Source organism: Diprion similis, chromosome 8, assembly GCF_021155765.1.
Source record: "Diprion similis isolate iyDipSimi1 chromosome 8, iyDipSimi1.1, whole genome shotgun sequence".
Lineage (NCBI taxonomy): Eukaryota > Metazoa > Arthropoda > Insecta > Hymenoptera > Diprionidae > Diprion > Diprion similis.
In genome coordinates, this window is record NC_060112.1 from 8771474 (window position 1) to 8787698 (window position 16225).

General features: G+C 35.4%; 1 protein-coding gene across 1 annotated transcript; it reads right to left on the reverse strand.

The window, feature by feature from the left end:
• Positions 1-6988: 6988 nt before the first annotated feature.
• LOC124409055 (ribose-5-phosphate isomerase-like) lies at positions 6989-9793 on the reverse strand. Its single transcript, XM_046886448.1, has 6 exons — positions 9719-9793; positions 8754-8814; positions 8227-8342; positions 7986-8119; positions 7729-7870; positions 6989-7195 (listed from the first exon to the last, which is right to left on the reverse strand). Exons 1-6 carry the CDS (start codon positions 9791-9793, stop codon positions 6989-6991), a joined length of 735 nt encoding a protein of 244 aa, XP_046742404.1.
• Between the last annotated feature and the right edge of the window lie 6432 nt (positions 9794-16225).

Sequence of the window (16225 nt, forward strand, 5' to 3'; positions counted from 1 at the left end):
ATTTCGGAAGGGATGAATCTTAGAAGAGAATCCTTTGGTGTAACTGTAATCGAGTACGATTTAGGAATGATGCACTGCACTGACAGAAATTGTTTTCAACATTTCATTTAGGGTGATGAGATAAGCCGTTAAAAATGTAATCGTGACCATGAAAATGATAAAAACTGCCATTTTTTTGGTGAATCAAACCCGTCAATGAAAGTTGATACCCTATACAACCAAGCATGCACCATATTTTTCACTCGGTGTAGATGACAAATTATTACAGCCGGATAGCCTGTGACAATGACAAGTGGACTTTCACTGAGTTCGAAAAACGCTTTCTTCATAACCAGAAGTTCAATAGTTACAAGCGGTGATAGTTCGGAAGAGAATTAAGTTCAGTGATGAAAATCCCAACTGCGTAACGAGTCTCAGGACTTGGAAGTCAAACATTCCTCATCGAGAGCCTATATTTAATCCTTAAAAATTTCTTCTTCTCGACAACTTCCCGACTATGCAAGTTTTGATTTTTCACTGTCGATCGAATACGAGTTTTATAACTGACCCTAATATCAGTTATAGATGTTTTTTTTTGTTTGCACTAGCACCTCTTACTTAGTGGTAAGTTGCTAAAGATAGTTTAGAAAGGTTTGTTTTTCCGGAAATGGATTTGAACACAGAAAATCGTCGTACATACGTCGAATGTGTGAGATATAAAGTATCTGCAAATGTATAGAGTATTTAAAGCATGATCAAGAGTTAACCGGAAGTAGGTGTTATTACCCCGCGCGTAACAGACTGTATAAATCCTGAAAAAACTGCTGGAGCTTTTAGTAGCTGAGTAGTGTAACAAGGTTCACCCATCAGATCCTGCTGTGTCTAAAATGTGGGAGCTTTGCGTTAGGCGATCTCAGTAAGCGTGAATCGCGAATCGAAGCCTTAATTTGGAGACGTGCCAGCGTATCATTGTCCAGGTTTCATCTTTCGGAAAATTGATTCAATCAATTTACAATGAATTTAGAATTTTTTTGCCAGTTCTAAATATAATTTGAAGGGTGTTTTTAAAGGTTTAAATTTTAGTAGGTAAACACTTGAGGCGTACTAGAAAGAAAATTTAACATCGTCAGTCGACCGTCTATCAAACACAGGAACTCAAAGCTGATTAATGGATCAGCAGCTAGGCTGTAGTCAATGAATTTGCAAACAATGTATGGAATCAAACTCTTGGCTGACAGCATCATTTATCAAGCAGTAGCCACACAGGCGGTCTCGGTATCATAGTTTTCTGATATAATAACCAAAACTCGTTAGTACCAGAATTAAATGACCCGCTACTACGTGCGATGGTCATTTTTATCACAAGGCCTCTTGTGCGGATTTTAGAGCGATATATCATGACGTATTACTAGTCTTTGCAAATTTCGGCATTCCATCATTTTGCTGATATTATCCTAGAATTTATCGTATGAACTTTGTTTTCAAAATAATTATGATTCTAGATCGATTTATTTCTTCACTCAGCGAGTCATTTAAACTTAAGTATTTACCTGCATAAGCTCGACGAGAAACTGACCCTGAAATTAACAGAAATAATTATCTCTAAGAAGAGATCCTGATTCCACCATTCTTACAGGAAGTTTATATTAGATTCAAGAAATTTGCATAAGAGATTTAAAAGGCGTTTAAAAAATTTCAAAAAAATAATTGCACAAGGGTGGCACGATATAATTACTCTTGCATAATCAATTTCCATTGTTCAAACTTTGCGGTAAATGGGCATCAAGTTACGTGACGAATTTTGACACTTTGACAATGATTTCGACTCGTGAGTATTTGCGATGAGGCCTTGCAGTTTTGAGAATCAATCGATCAAACTATCCCTTGGTAACTTGCAATTCCAGATAAACACGGTATATTGTAATAAGTAAATCCTGGAACAGTCTAAAGCTGCTCAGGATTGCAATCCAAATAATAATTGAACAATGAAGTGGGAAATTTTTTTTACCCTGAACAATTTATTATTATAAAATTGACATGGAAACATTTTTATGCAGGCGGTGCTGAGGTAGCCGGTGACCCTTTTATATTTGTCGGAGATTGAGAAAGTTTCTAATGGATTTTTGTACAAAATTATAGCAAAAATCCGCCGCTGGTGTACCTACACACCCACCACAGGCTCACAGGCTCTTTTCGTTCCCAAATACTGACCTTCCTTTGTCCGTCAGTTGATAAAATATAATACTTGAACGCTCTCGAAACTTTTTCTCTTTGAGCATAATTACTTGGGACTTCCGCATTTATTGTGCGTAGGTATATACCTCTACCGTTTTCTTAAAGCAACCGAGAATTTTTGATTTTCTGCTTGAGAGCTTTCCAGATTTAGATTAGAGAGAATTATTCGTAAACTCTAAAATTAAGCATTCTCCTTTTGATTCAATACTTTTTGTCGGATGAAGTACCTACACTTTTCGGGTACAAACTTACAGGGAAATTAAACAAATGATTCATAACAATTCTCACGATGGATCACGTGTAACGATCCAATGTGACGAGAAAATTTTTTAATTAAAAATAGAAAAATGGCATCCTTTCTACAACATCGTAATAGTAAATTCGCAAAAAGCATGCCATTTCTTTATTTCTATGTCTATTGAAAATAGGTTGGAGTATTTTTGTGTGTGAAAAAAGCGTGTATTTGTAAAGATCATCGATCAAGGCGATCTTCTATGTATATTCGTACGTGAAGACAAAAATTTATCGTGAAAACGGTAGCTACTAAAATAGCGAGAGACCGTGTGTGTTTCACACAAGTCACACTTAATTTAGATATAGCCATAACTCAACTCACTGGCATTAAAAGTTCATTTAATAATTCATACGAACGTTTTCCTAGTGCATATATCGCTTAGCTCTGAAGTAGACTGCATGCACAACGAATGAATAAAAGATCGGACTTTGGTATGTCACTATAATTTTTCTCACATATAAAATTTGAATAACCGTCAACGTCTCTTACCCGCTGATATACTCGGATAAAGTCCGGCATGCAAAGTTACTCATTTCATTTCACCCTTGCTGGATTCGTGATTCAAACACAACAGTGGTTTGCTTGCCGAAAAAACTGCACCAAAAATTTCTGTTTTTATACCAATGACAGTTTTACTGATGTAACTTGGTGATCTTGGGTTCGTTGATTCGTTTTTACATTGCGGGAATGACCGGGAAGTCAGGAAGTAAGGTTGACGATGCATGTAGGTATGATTAGAATATCAATTTGATGTTCAATGTGAGGTGATTCGATTCAAAAGTAAAGATGAAGTGTACAGTTTAGAAGGTAGATGAAAAGTGACTGGACGATGAGAAGGAACGATGGGTTGGTGGAAACTTTTTGGAAGAGCTCGTAACTTTTTCAAAAATGAATATAAAAATACAAATTAATTTGTGAATATTCTTCAAGCTATTGATTATAACTTATAATGTACCGACAATGGTTTGAAAAATTTTCATTTCAATATATATAGGATAATAAAGGTACAGCTATTTATTTATTGCACCATTGATATCTAATTCAGTCTCAGATATTCTGCTTTCTAATTTCGAATTTTTTCAAAACTAGTCCATATGAGATGAAACTGACGGTGTACATTTCACGTTTTTTACTTGAAAAAAACACATCTGAATCTCATTCAAATCCGCTTATTAGGCACTCAGTGAAGTGTCTTTTTCGGAGTTAATTATCACAATTATAAAAACCAAATGGTGCCTCAATTTAGTGACTCTCTTACTAGCGAAAATAACAATGTAAATGATGTACGTCAAATCCGCAATGATTAGGACTGAAGATTTATAGTCGAACCGGGATCCACGCCACACATCTACGCATACATTGTATAGTCGTTCAGACAGAATTGGCTGGGTTTGAAGTGTGCAGAAAAATATGTACAGCACTGATAAGCAAGATAGAAAATCCTTGGAAATGCCTGCAAGCGCGGTCTGCTAAGGATTTATTTGACAAGACCAGAGTAGCGTGAATCTTTTTTTCCCACCTACGTATGCATCCTATCGTATTTATCTGTCAGTACCTGCTCTTGTCTTGTATTTGTTTGCTTATTTCTTATTCTTTTTTGATTCCAAGATGCGTATGTGGTCGCAGAAGCAAAGGCTGAATCCATATCTGAATCTATTCCAGCTCTACTAATCTATATGCATATTATTACAGGGATATTTTTTTGAATATATATGTATATATTGTATAAGTGATTTCTAATTTCGGAAATTTTCGGAAACCCGGTATATATTAAGTTCATTAGATATTTTAATTAAATTTTGCGTAACACACGTATGAGTCGCTTGATAATGTATAGTACATTCAATCTTGGAACGAATTAAGAGCACTGATGCAGTTTGTGGTTCTCGGTATCCTTGGGTGTGTCACGATGTGACAATAAGATCTGCATACAAATTGTGAAGAAGAGCATTGACGCGTTATCAGAGAAATAATCTTCACATTGAATTCATGGAATTAAATTTGCATCTCGCTAAATCCGCGCTCTGGAATGATATCTAGATAGCGGGATTTTCCGAAATGACGTGCGTCGGTTTCTTCCGCCTGTTGCGTGTTATGCTTGGGAAATTGAAAACTAATTTTTGCTTTGCAGAAATTATCCAATCGATTTTCTTAAGTTGAATGAGCGCAGAATAGATTAACGATTAACGAATAACACATTTCGTTCTTGCCCCCCAAATGTTAGTGTCTGAGAGAAAAAGATCTTTCCGAAAGATGAGCTCTCTAACTCAAGTCTAACTGATCGCTTCTTTAATTTGTATTAAGTCCTTTAACATCCTGCAACTGATTTCTGTATTTCAAGAATTCGGAATGAAATCACACGATACTAAATTGAGAAGAATTAAAAAAATTCCAGACTTACTCTTACTTAGTCTCCCTGACGATGAATATCTTTTATCATATCCGAATAGACGTTGAACATCTATCGGCGAATTACGAAGTCCGCTTCCAAAGCACAATTTTTTAGCTCTACTATTTCTTCATAGTCCTCCACATTAACCTATTCTGCACTCTCTGTAATCGCTGGAAACTGCTCTCCGTTAACGACAAATTTTTTTCAAGAAGTGTGGTATTGCAGCATTCGGAGCATAATTAAAGTGTTCAAGTTTCCCACGCCTAGTCATGTGATATTCTTAGTTCCAGAAAAGTCATTCTGCGGCGCTGATGTCGCTTCTAATCAACACAGGCCGAGTTCGTCGGTAAGCTATCCAGTTAGTATATTCCACGGTACAGAGATAACAGAGATCAGTAGCGTGAGAGTAATCGTTGGGTAATTGACTATATTCAACCGGAAGTAATCGATTCCGCATTATTAACAGCAACACGTTCACTCTGATCTCGTTTTTATCCCTACAGTTTTATCTCCTTGTCTCCGTTGTCTCCGTTATCAGTCTCGTACGAAAACATAACATAACTACAGTCGGTAAAGCAGTGTTATCGGCGCGACATTACTCGGCGAGCAGCTCTTTCTTTTGTTCACGCGACTGTGTTTCACCTGAAGTTGGTGCAACGAGATAAATTGTTCAAACTGCATGAGACAGAAGAACGCGCTCTAACTTGATTCGACCGAAACTATTAATCGTAACCATCGTAAGGCGAAGACGCGAAAATACGGAGTTTCGAGCCTACGGTAACCGTTCGGTGTAACCATAAAGGGTCATCAGTGTCATCATAACAATCGGCCAATACGAGTAAGATTGTGTGGGGGGGGGGGGGGGGGGGAAGGGGGATTGCGAGCTTACTCAATTTTCGGATTGACCTGCAAGTAAAGGTAATAAATACAAGTTCTTGTCGTGTTAAACATCTAAAACATCTGTGAGGTGCTCTTAGTTCGCGTCCTGCCGATCGTCCTGCTTCAGTCGACGGACAAGCAACCCTCGGGCCATCGGCTTGAGATAATTGGCAATTTCTAGTGTTTGGTTCGGGAATAGGTGAGAAGAAAAACGTGATCTGGCGCTCAATATAGAAGGTGTGACAATGAGGTGAGTGACTTGGAGCGTATTTACGTCTTTGTTGGTGGACAGGGTGTTTTATTACGCCATATAATTTGTTTTATTTCTTAAAAATTGTCCCGAAAGAGCTCATCGGACTCTTGAATAGCTATTTTCGTTTGTTTATAAGCCGAAACTTTCTTTCCTTGGGGAAAGTATCTGTTGGCGATCCTGAATTCAGGCAGCAAAAACTAGATGCAGAGGATCGACAGATTTTCGGGGATCTTTTATTGTTGCTAAGTTATATGCTGTGAACGGGTAAGCTTGGTGCTCTTTTCTTATTGAATTGGATTGTTACAGACTACGTTCAGGGCGAAGGTCAAGCCTCATATATTTTGCAGAAGGCAGCATGACGCGCAATTAGTTTAGTTTTAACTTTTATCTTCTTAAAGTCGCATAGAAAAAAATTACGTAAAAACGTAGTATTTTAAATTTTTAATTATTCATGGACATTCTGACCGATATACGAGTATGGATTCGCTGTTCCGTAACATTGCTTTCACCTTCAGTTGACTCGATTTTTGTACGAAAAAGTAGGCGCGTTACGACAAGATTTTCAAAAGTACGTCGCTTTCTACTAGAAGAGACAAAACTGTGCTCAAATACGATTCGTCGTTCACAGATCCGTTTCAGCATTCGCCTTCATTGTCAGACTCGAATGGTTGAGTTCGTACTGCAAAGCAGTTTGGATTTATTTCGAATAATAACATTCCATTATTCGAATCACATCTCTTAACGTTCTTAGAATGAGGTCAGGATAATTACGTTTAATGACACAGTGTGTAAAATTGAATTAGTCGATAAAGTGCATGCTAAATAGTGATATATTTCCGAATGATTAAAATTAGAATATGAATTTTATTTGTCATTGTTTGACTGGTTTTAAATTGTATTGCATAGTATAGTGCATACTTTAGGCACAACTTATGTTGATCAGGTGGATAAAGGATCACCTACGTATATGAGATTCGGATTGTACTTTAACGCTGCCATCCGGCATTCCGAAATATGCCTTTGTTGTCAACCCTAAGAAAATTCCAGTTTCCACTACTCCAGGTATCAACATTATTTCCGTGTTTACTTTGTGCCAATCGGTGATATCATTAGGAAAGTCCCAGTCGAGGATAAAATTTCCAATGTCTGTTACAAGAGGCCCCTAAAACAAAACAGGCACGTGTGTAACACATGTTGTAAGTACGAGTGATATACGCACGACGGTAACTAAAATATGTTAAAATACAATGGAAACCTGATATACGAAGGGAAAGTAGAATAAAAGAATTCATTGAGACGTGAGAAAACTTATAATAAATATCTGCACAGCTTTCAAAGATTCATCGGAAGTCCTAGAATTCTACTTGATACTTCCTGATCTTCGAATATCCTACGATGCAATTATCCTCGCATAGAAATCCACTTGATTTCAAAACTGATGATAATTTCAACTACTTTATGCAATATTTTGGGATATTGCGAAATCAGAACAGTAAATGAAATTTTTTATGTCTTGAAATTTCATTACGTAAAAGTGACTATATTTTTATATATCGAGGCCCAACATAATCTATAGTAAGACACTTGAAGTGATCCGAATATAAATCTATTGACGTCATAAACTGCATATTCATTGGCCGTCTTCCTTCCTCGTTGAAAATTGCTTTGCGACGTTATTCTTATGACAAGACTCACATATTTTGCATCGGTCAACTTGAGCTCAACGCTGCCTCCGAACCTTTTCTGGAGCCTTTGGCGTATTGGTACGTACGCTAGAGGTATCACCTCGATGGCTATCCTTTTCTTGTTGGGCCCACCGAACTTCTGTGTCATCTTACTAAAATTGTTGGAATCTCATCAGAAAACTTTGATTTATGGGTTTAGTTACAACGATGATAATATTATAATATTGCAAGTTATAAAGAAAAATATATGAAATTAATTTGGCATACGAGTAATCGGCGATAGTAATCAGTTGTTTCGAACATGTCGCAATGATTTTTCCCTGTGTAAAGTAGCTTCCTCCACCATTTATTACATTCAATTCCGCATCTACTTCATCCGCTCCGTCGATGGTGAAATCGAGCTATAAAAGCAGTGACCAAATAGTATCAGTATCAAGTGTAATACAGATAAATGGATCAAATCACTGTAACAATCGAATTGAAAACCATTCATAGTAATTGTGTTTACATTTGGGTAGGTTTCCAAGTCGCTCCAAGCCAGGCCGTGTTTTTTGATTAGTTGATGAGCATCGTATGACGTTGCTATGCAGACTATGCTTAAATCTTCCGCTGCAACACGTTCGGCTGAAATTTCTTGTTCGGATTAGATTCAAGTTTTGTGCTAACAGAATACCTGAAATGCACGTGCTAGCTTATGAGGAAAACAAAAATAACGTTTTACCTGCGGTAAGTTCTTTATAACTATAGGTATAAAAGGAATGACGAATGAATGAGCTCAAGGCCAAACCAAAAATCATTTAACAATTGAACTAACTGATTCATTTTCATTACACGGATTTTTCACAGAAAAATCTATTTTTTGAAGATTGACTTCTTGCACTGTAGAAGGTGCTCGAAACGTGACCGATTTCCAAACCGGTCAATTTCCAATCACAGATTTTACAAAAAATATGATTCATAACTAGTCAGTGACAACAAATATCGTAGGATTCAAAATAAGATTGACTTTCATGTGATCATTTCATCTACACGTACCTAATCTTTGAACTGCAAAAGCCACTGTTGCTCCGTTTCCAATCCCAATAACGCTATTGTCCTAAAACAAAACAAAGCATTGTTCAAAATGGTTAGGCATTACGTTATAACTCTATTATTTATTACGGTTGCAATATTTTATTCGCATAATTTTCGAGATAGAAACAGGTCAGGTAATTCGAATAGATAAATTTTAAATATCAATACTCTTGGTGATAAAAATCTTTTATTTCAAAAGTAAAGCTTTTGTGCACTGAGGGTTCACCCTTAACCCTTTTGTTGATTCGTTTCTATGATATACTGCGAGTGAACTTGTAGTCATTGAGGTCGATCACGAACACTCAGGATTACTCTCTGCTCGAGAGAATTCTTGAGCTCGACTCGAATCCCTTGAGGTATACCTGTCGAGAGGGATTCTGACTTATTCAAGGCCACGCGTGGCGTCTGCTCTGCAAGTTAAAAAAATGGTAGCAGACGACGCAGGTGGCTTTGAATCAGTCAGAAACCACCTCAAAAAAGATGTGCCTCTTGTCTCTGATAATGCATCTTCGATTTATTTCGAACCATTTTCAAACCAATATTCTATAACCGAAGACTTGGACTTAGAGATCTTATTGGAAGAGGTGATTGTAATCGCACTGCAAATATGAGTATTTATAATTGCGTAAATCATCGAAATTTGGTGGAAAAGTTATTTGATTGTTCACTTTTTACTCGCTGCAGTCAGTTAAGTAGAAAAATTCTGGATTTTGAAAATGATTTTTCTGGAAATTATACACGCCGAATACATTTGCAAATTTATAAGAAATAGATCAGATAAAGTGACTTAAATTTAGTTCAATCTCTTATTGCCATCGAGATGAAGTAATAGAAGATTTCAGAAATTTTTTTCGGAGTTAAGAACCCTCCAGCAAAATTAGCAAAAATTTGTTCTTGAAAGTTTCAGTTGTCCTGCGTAAACATACCTTTAGGTATTCATCAATCGCTCTTTTAGCCGCTGCCTTCTTCGCCCTGTCGATGATTGAAATTTCTTGCGACATAATGAACTGATATTTTCGAAATTTTTATTCCTGTATAAGCTTCCTTATCGCCGCGCTGCGTCGTAGAAACTGAATGTTGTCTCCTTGGAACAGAGAGTGAAGTACTGCGTAAGAACCATAATACCGATCCATTAAAACTCTCATAATTTTTAATGAGATAGTAAAAATGCCAAAGGTCATCACTTTGATTCGTCGAAATGGAATTTAACGTTCGACCCGGATGTTTCACTTCTAGATAAGCTGCATCTGATCTATCAGATTTGCTACTCATGCGATAGACGTAACTCAGTATAGGTAAATCAAAAAATAAAAGATGCCTGGATCACCCATAATATGACTGATTCACGATGATTTCCGTGCTTGAAACGAGCTATGAATACGGTGCTCGTTTCACTTAAAAAATTATAAATAAATCAAGAATAAAATATTCTCATTTTCCGAACAAATCATGTATTTTACTATGAACATTTATGATTTTTTCAATGATAATCCAATGACGACGTTAATAAAGTATCCGATTACTGAAACGAGTGCTCTTCCAGCATCGTATCCATTCAATTGAAAAGTTCTCGACAGTGACTCTATTTCAATCTCCACTAACAAACAATTCCTTTGTGCTTATTGTGCGAGTAGACGGTACTGAACAACCCATATAAAATATTAGGTACCTGCACCTCTGACAATGTTCATTTTTGCACTGATTTGCAAAGTGTTTCAGCAGCAATCTTACAATGAGTAGTTCAGTGATCAGAGTAGTTACCTCGAAAGTGAAAGGTCTTGGGTATGAGGCTCAGTCTCGTTGACTGAAGATACGTAATATTATAATAATTTATTTAATTTTTTATGGGTAAAATCCAGTATAAATAAGTTTCGCTGATGTAGCACAACATAATTTACAAAATGATTTACAAAAATGTTTACACTTATCCTATTATATAGTTTTATCTTATTTTATATTTAATTTTATTTTCATTTATTTATCATATGTATATATATATTTTCTCTTTATGTATTTTTAGTATTGTATGTACGTGATTGTGCATTTAATTTTTCTCCAAGTATTACGGATGCCTTTTTAAACGATGTATACAGCTTATTCGCTCCATTAAGGGAAGGGGATACAGTTTGGATCATACCTGATTTTAGGAGTTTTTTTTTTAAAGAAAATGAAAACACTTAGAGCAATTTGTGTCTGAGGGCTTAACTATTTGCAGTTTTAATAATATTTTATTATTTTAAAATGTTAAAAAAACAATTCTGAAATATTTTTGAAACTTTGAATAATGAAGCCCTTAAACTGAAATTGCTCTAAGTATTTTCATTTTCTTTAAAAATAAAATTTCAAAAATAGGTCAGATTTTAGACCGTCCAAGCTGTCCACCCCCCCCCTTCTTCTCCTTAACAGAATTCGCATTAAACTATGCCCGTAAGGATAATAAAATTTGTACCATATATTCAATATCTTAGTTCGGAATACAGTTTAGATACAGCTATTAAATAGTATTTCTCTTGGTCTGGCATATAATAAGTGTTACATATTGGTTCCGAGTTGAATTTATTAATTTTACTATTTATTATTAATCTTCCGAATTCTGCTCTAATCAGATGACATTTTGCTATTATTCTTAAGTCTGATAACATCGTATTTTTTTTTATCTATTATTTTATTTCAGCGTTCACTAATGAGTTGGTCTCTTGGTTACATAAAGTTGTATTTATTTGATAACAAAAGTTTTATTTACGTTAGATTTTTTATATAAAAGATTGATTTGTAAGATCCAGTTTTACATTTGATTTGTTTGTCTCTATTCAGAGAACGATCAATTAATTTATTTAAACATATTCTGGGATATCGTTCTTTTGGCATATTTTTTATTTTAATAATCCAATTAAAAGTTATGATAATTATTTCAGAAGATATACATATAGTGGAGGTGTACATACTTCTATTCTGACGGCATAATTTGAACAATATTTAAGAAGATTGGATAAATGCTTATTGAAAAGTGTTTGAAATACATTTATTTCCGACAGATAACACATCCCCAAAGCTTCTATATCATAAAATAGTACACTGATTGCTAAGGCATTAAATAATTTATCTTTCATTTGCGAATCATCCTTTCGAACGCAATGTGAAATATGAACTGTTGATTTTATCGCTATTTGAACTGAGCGTTGTTTTTTTTTTTTTTTTTTTTTTTTTTTTTAGAAAAAACCACACTGGAATAGCAAAATTTCTTTACTATTTGCAGTTCTTTGCTTTCATATGTAAAGTTATGTTGGTATTTGTTAGTTAATCCGCCTTGATGAAAGATTAAACTCTTTGATATACTTTTATCGATTTACAGACCATTTAGATTACAGTAGTCCTGCAAGGTTTTCAGCATTCTTTTTAATCTGCGATGGGAATTCCGAAATAGAAATAAGTGACCTGCAGATGAAAGAGAGATGATTTCGCCTCTCCAATCTAAAGATATTCATGTAGCCTCTTTTTTTATTAAGAATGTTTTCAAATCACTGATGAAAATGGTTGAATAGTAAAGGGTTTATGGTTTCTCCCTGTAATAATATAACTTTTTCTGTGACGTCAACATGTTCATTAGGGTGTTTCAAAAATAAAATTTTTGATCTTCCATCACGCTATATCGCAATCTTTCGCGAGAATTTTTGTTTTTACCTAAACTAGCTATTTCAGGTGTGGCCCAATGGAGAATAATTTTTTTGTTTTTTTTAAACACCCTAATGTTCATACTTGCATTGGTTATTGCAGATTGTGATTTTCGTGTTATCATAGACACTTTTGAAAATTCTGATAAACGACGAGCTTAAACCCATGCTCGTAAGTTTCGTCTACAAAAAAAAAAAAATGTATAAACAGTGCAAAGAAATTTTTTTTCGGTTTACTAAGCTGTATTTGGGCTAGCGAATTTAGTACAAAAATATTATCAATACAGTTTCATTAACTTGAAAAGTAGCTTGAAACTCCGAGAGAATCCCGATGATCTTACACCGATTTGATAGTCGATCGTGTAAGATTTGAGTAAAGATTTTTGTGAATAAATTTGTAAATTTGCGAAATGCAGCTACAGTTTGATCGGTTATCTGAATCTCATTTTTTATACAAAATATACGCTTATATTGTGGGTACATTTTCATCTTCCATTATTTGATTCAACCGACTTTCTAAATGTGCGGCCGATTAGTCGGAAGCTACTTAAAAAACTCATCACTCATACTGTTGGCCCCTAGAGATTTTAGATTCTTACACCGATTTAAACTACAAATAATTTCATCTTGAGATATGTCTCGCATCAAACATGTCGGTATTAAAAACTTTTCTGTCTGGGTAAATATTATTTAAATAATCATGCCACTTTTTGGATTCTCACTGGGTTTGAGCTTTATTTTATTTTTTTTTCGGTATTCAATAATTATATTCCAAAGTTGTTTCAAGCTTTGCAATTCAGTAACGAGTTCTTCATTCCTAAACCACAATTGTTTCTTTTTAAAGATAACAGATTTTTGAAACAGTCTTTTGCTTCCTTGTATTTCAAAGTATTCATTCCAGTAAAACCTTTTTTCTACATCTTCGTAGTTGTGTTTTGATTTTACATTTAGCTCTTTCACATTCTGCGCCATACTATGGCTTTTTGTTAGTTAACAATATCGATTTAATGATTTTCCCAAGCCTAGTCTAGTGGATTATTATTCTTTGATAGAATCAATTAATTTATCATTTGGCTGACATGATATTATACCAGAAATCCATGCTACTTACTCTGAATATTGCATACTAAACATTTAAGCGTCTTTTGAATTCTTGTCTCATTTCACTGGCTTTATAACTATACTCTTCGAGTTGAGAGACTTACGATCTAATTCTACTCTAACAGGCATATATGATCAGAATTATTAACAATATCGAGAACGTTTATATCGAGTAATTAAATTCAAACGCTTGTCGGGACAAGCTACAAGATCTATCGCACTGAAGCCTCGTGCTTCGTAATAAGAGTCACACTGATGTCTTCCATTCAAGATAACCATGCCGCTTTCCTCAAAACATTTTACAAGGTTAATTGCTGCGATGATTCACCACCAAGTCGAGTTATGATCGTGAAAAATGGTCTTATAGTTCTGCGTTTGAACAATTTAATATCCCGATTGGTGAGATCGAAACGCGACATTGTGTAATCGGAATATCCTGATACAGATTACAAATATCACGTGATCATATTTTTATTTTCTTTACAACTATACTAAACTCTATACCAGGTCGAGGTAGGTGAGAATTGGAAAAAGTTCTGAGTTAAAACTTGCAATCGTTACTGCTAACGCATCCACCGCGCATGCGATACTAGAATATTTGTTAAGACCTTTGTGCATCGCCATTGTTATGCCGTCTTTCACTCTTTCTTCTTTCTCCATCTGAATAGCATACGAATGGATCAACTTTCATTCAGCCAGCTACACGAGCGATAGTAATTTTTCCGATTCCATGTTTCCGCGAAGTATGGAATGTCTGCATTGGCTACCTTGAATTAAATGCTTAATACCCGCAAAATGATTTATTCCTAGTACATTTTGATATAAAATTTTTGATTGCTTTATTTTCTGTACATCGTTTTTGCGTTGAGTCCCTGAACCGAGCTCCCCTTAAAACATTTCCTTATTTGAATTATCTAGCAGAAGTTCGCACTCATGCGTTGATTGCTATACTTTGTTTTTCCTTGTGGTTCTAGCTGTGCGATGTATATATATAGAAAAAGTATTGGTGTCGGTCGAAAATGACTTTTTCTAATTTCAATGAATCTTTACGTTTCGGGCTTTTACTATCAGAAAAACAGGTTTCTAGAAAAATATCGTCCTGTTACGGTCCATCAGTTTCTTCGCAGAAACAACTGGATGAAAAACTTTGAAATTCGCATGATTTCACATTCAAATTTTGATCATGTAAAATTAACGTACGCTTCTGTCGAAAAAAATTCATAGAACTCAAATCACTGTGGCACAGTTCTTATAGGACGTTTATAAAAAACTTGATTCACATTTATATAAAACGGATCAAATAACGCAATAAGAAATAATTTCGTGAAAAATTAAAGAACGGCTTCATGAAAAAAGAAACACGATTGTGGTGATAAAAGATCCGATCTTACCTAATGGAACTTCCAGTAATTGAATCGGTTTGTAAAGTGATGAAAATTATCGAAGAAAGTACTATTTTTACGGCATTTAATCGCGTAATTAAGATTTTCGAGATCTTCCAGATTGTTGGAAAAGACCTTTCTCACCCTAGGGGCAATCAGTTTTATTGAAATGGGTCTCCTCCGACCTATTTGTTTTCCTGTAGGGTACACAGTAGAAAAACACGCAGCTGGGATATTGATCTCAGCCTGCTTTACGATTTCGGGGACGCACGTTACCAAGTTTTTATTCATCCTATCATCGTCCGGGACTTTAGGTAGCGATAAGTTCAACGCTCCGTGAGATTTTTCGATATCATTTATTCCGACAGTCATCACCTTCCTTCCATTTTCCAAATATTTCTATTTTTTATCTCGCCTACGTTGGAATTGCTTTACACTATTCACGAAACGTTTCACGATACATTCCGTCAACTTTTTAGAGCTCTGATATCGTCACGAGTCTCGATTGATCTAATCTCCGATTCCGATTGTACATGCATCGCGATAACAGCTGAACTTTCAACGTATTTAAATGTAGCGTGTTAGGTTCAAATAACGAAGCAAACATAAAAGGTTCAACTCCTTCAGCTTTCGGAGAAAAAAGCTCAGCTTAAGATATATAAGGACTGCTAATCTTATTGACTTTGGTCCGCCGGCGAGGGGAGTTGAATGGCCGAGGGGTGAATACGGAGGGGAAATTGTGACTTTCTGTAGTGCCGACTCGATTTACATTTAGATCCCATAAGACCGGTCGGTGGGTACAGAACAATAGAATCACCCCGAAAATCCACAGGGACACACCCAGCCGGAGGAAATATCAGCCAAGGGCTGAACGTATTTATATCTTCAGTCAATGCCAGTTCAATTGAATCCGTGAAGCATTTGGTTCGGATTCACCAAAATGTAGGTATGATAAGACAGACGTATAACTTTCGCAGATGCGTTCATATTTAAAAACGCTAGAAAGTTAAACAAAATGACAATATACGTACCATTAGAAATTTTATCAAGTTGAAAATTTATTCGTGATATTCATGATATACACCAATAGACGAGACATTTCCGTTTGAAGACAAGAGCCATTCTAATCCGACCACTTGTCTATTTTTCCTTCCCTTTTTTTGCTAAAAGCTTAAAAATTTTGAGATGATGGCCACCAATTAAGCCACGTTGCAACAATCTGTAACGCTGGTGAATAACCACGCGAAAAGAGTCAAAGATGGAAGTCTTTTGCATCTCG

Excerpts from the sequence above, each read along its gene's own strand:
- LOC124409055 (XM_046886448.1), bottom strand. The coding sequence starts at position 9,793 with ATGTCGCAAGAAATTTCAATCATCGACAGGGCGAAGAAGGCAGCGGCT. Across the intron at positions 8,815-9,718 it reads CGATTGATGAATACCTAAAG|GACAATAGCGTTATTGGGAT; the intron begins GTATGTTTACGC and ends GTTTTGTTTTAG. Across the intron at positions 8,120-8,226 it reads ACTTGGAAACCTACCCAAAT|CTCGATTTCACCATCGACGG; the intron begins GTAAACACAATT and ends CTGCTTTTATAG.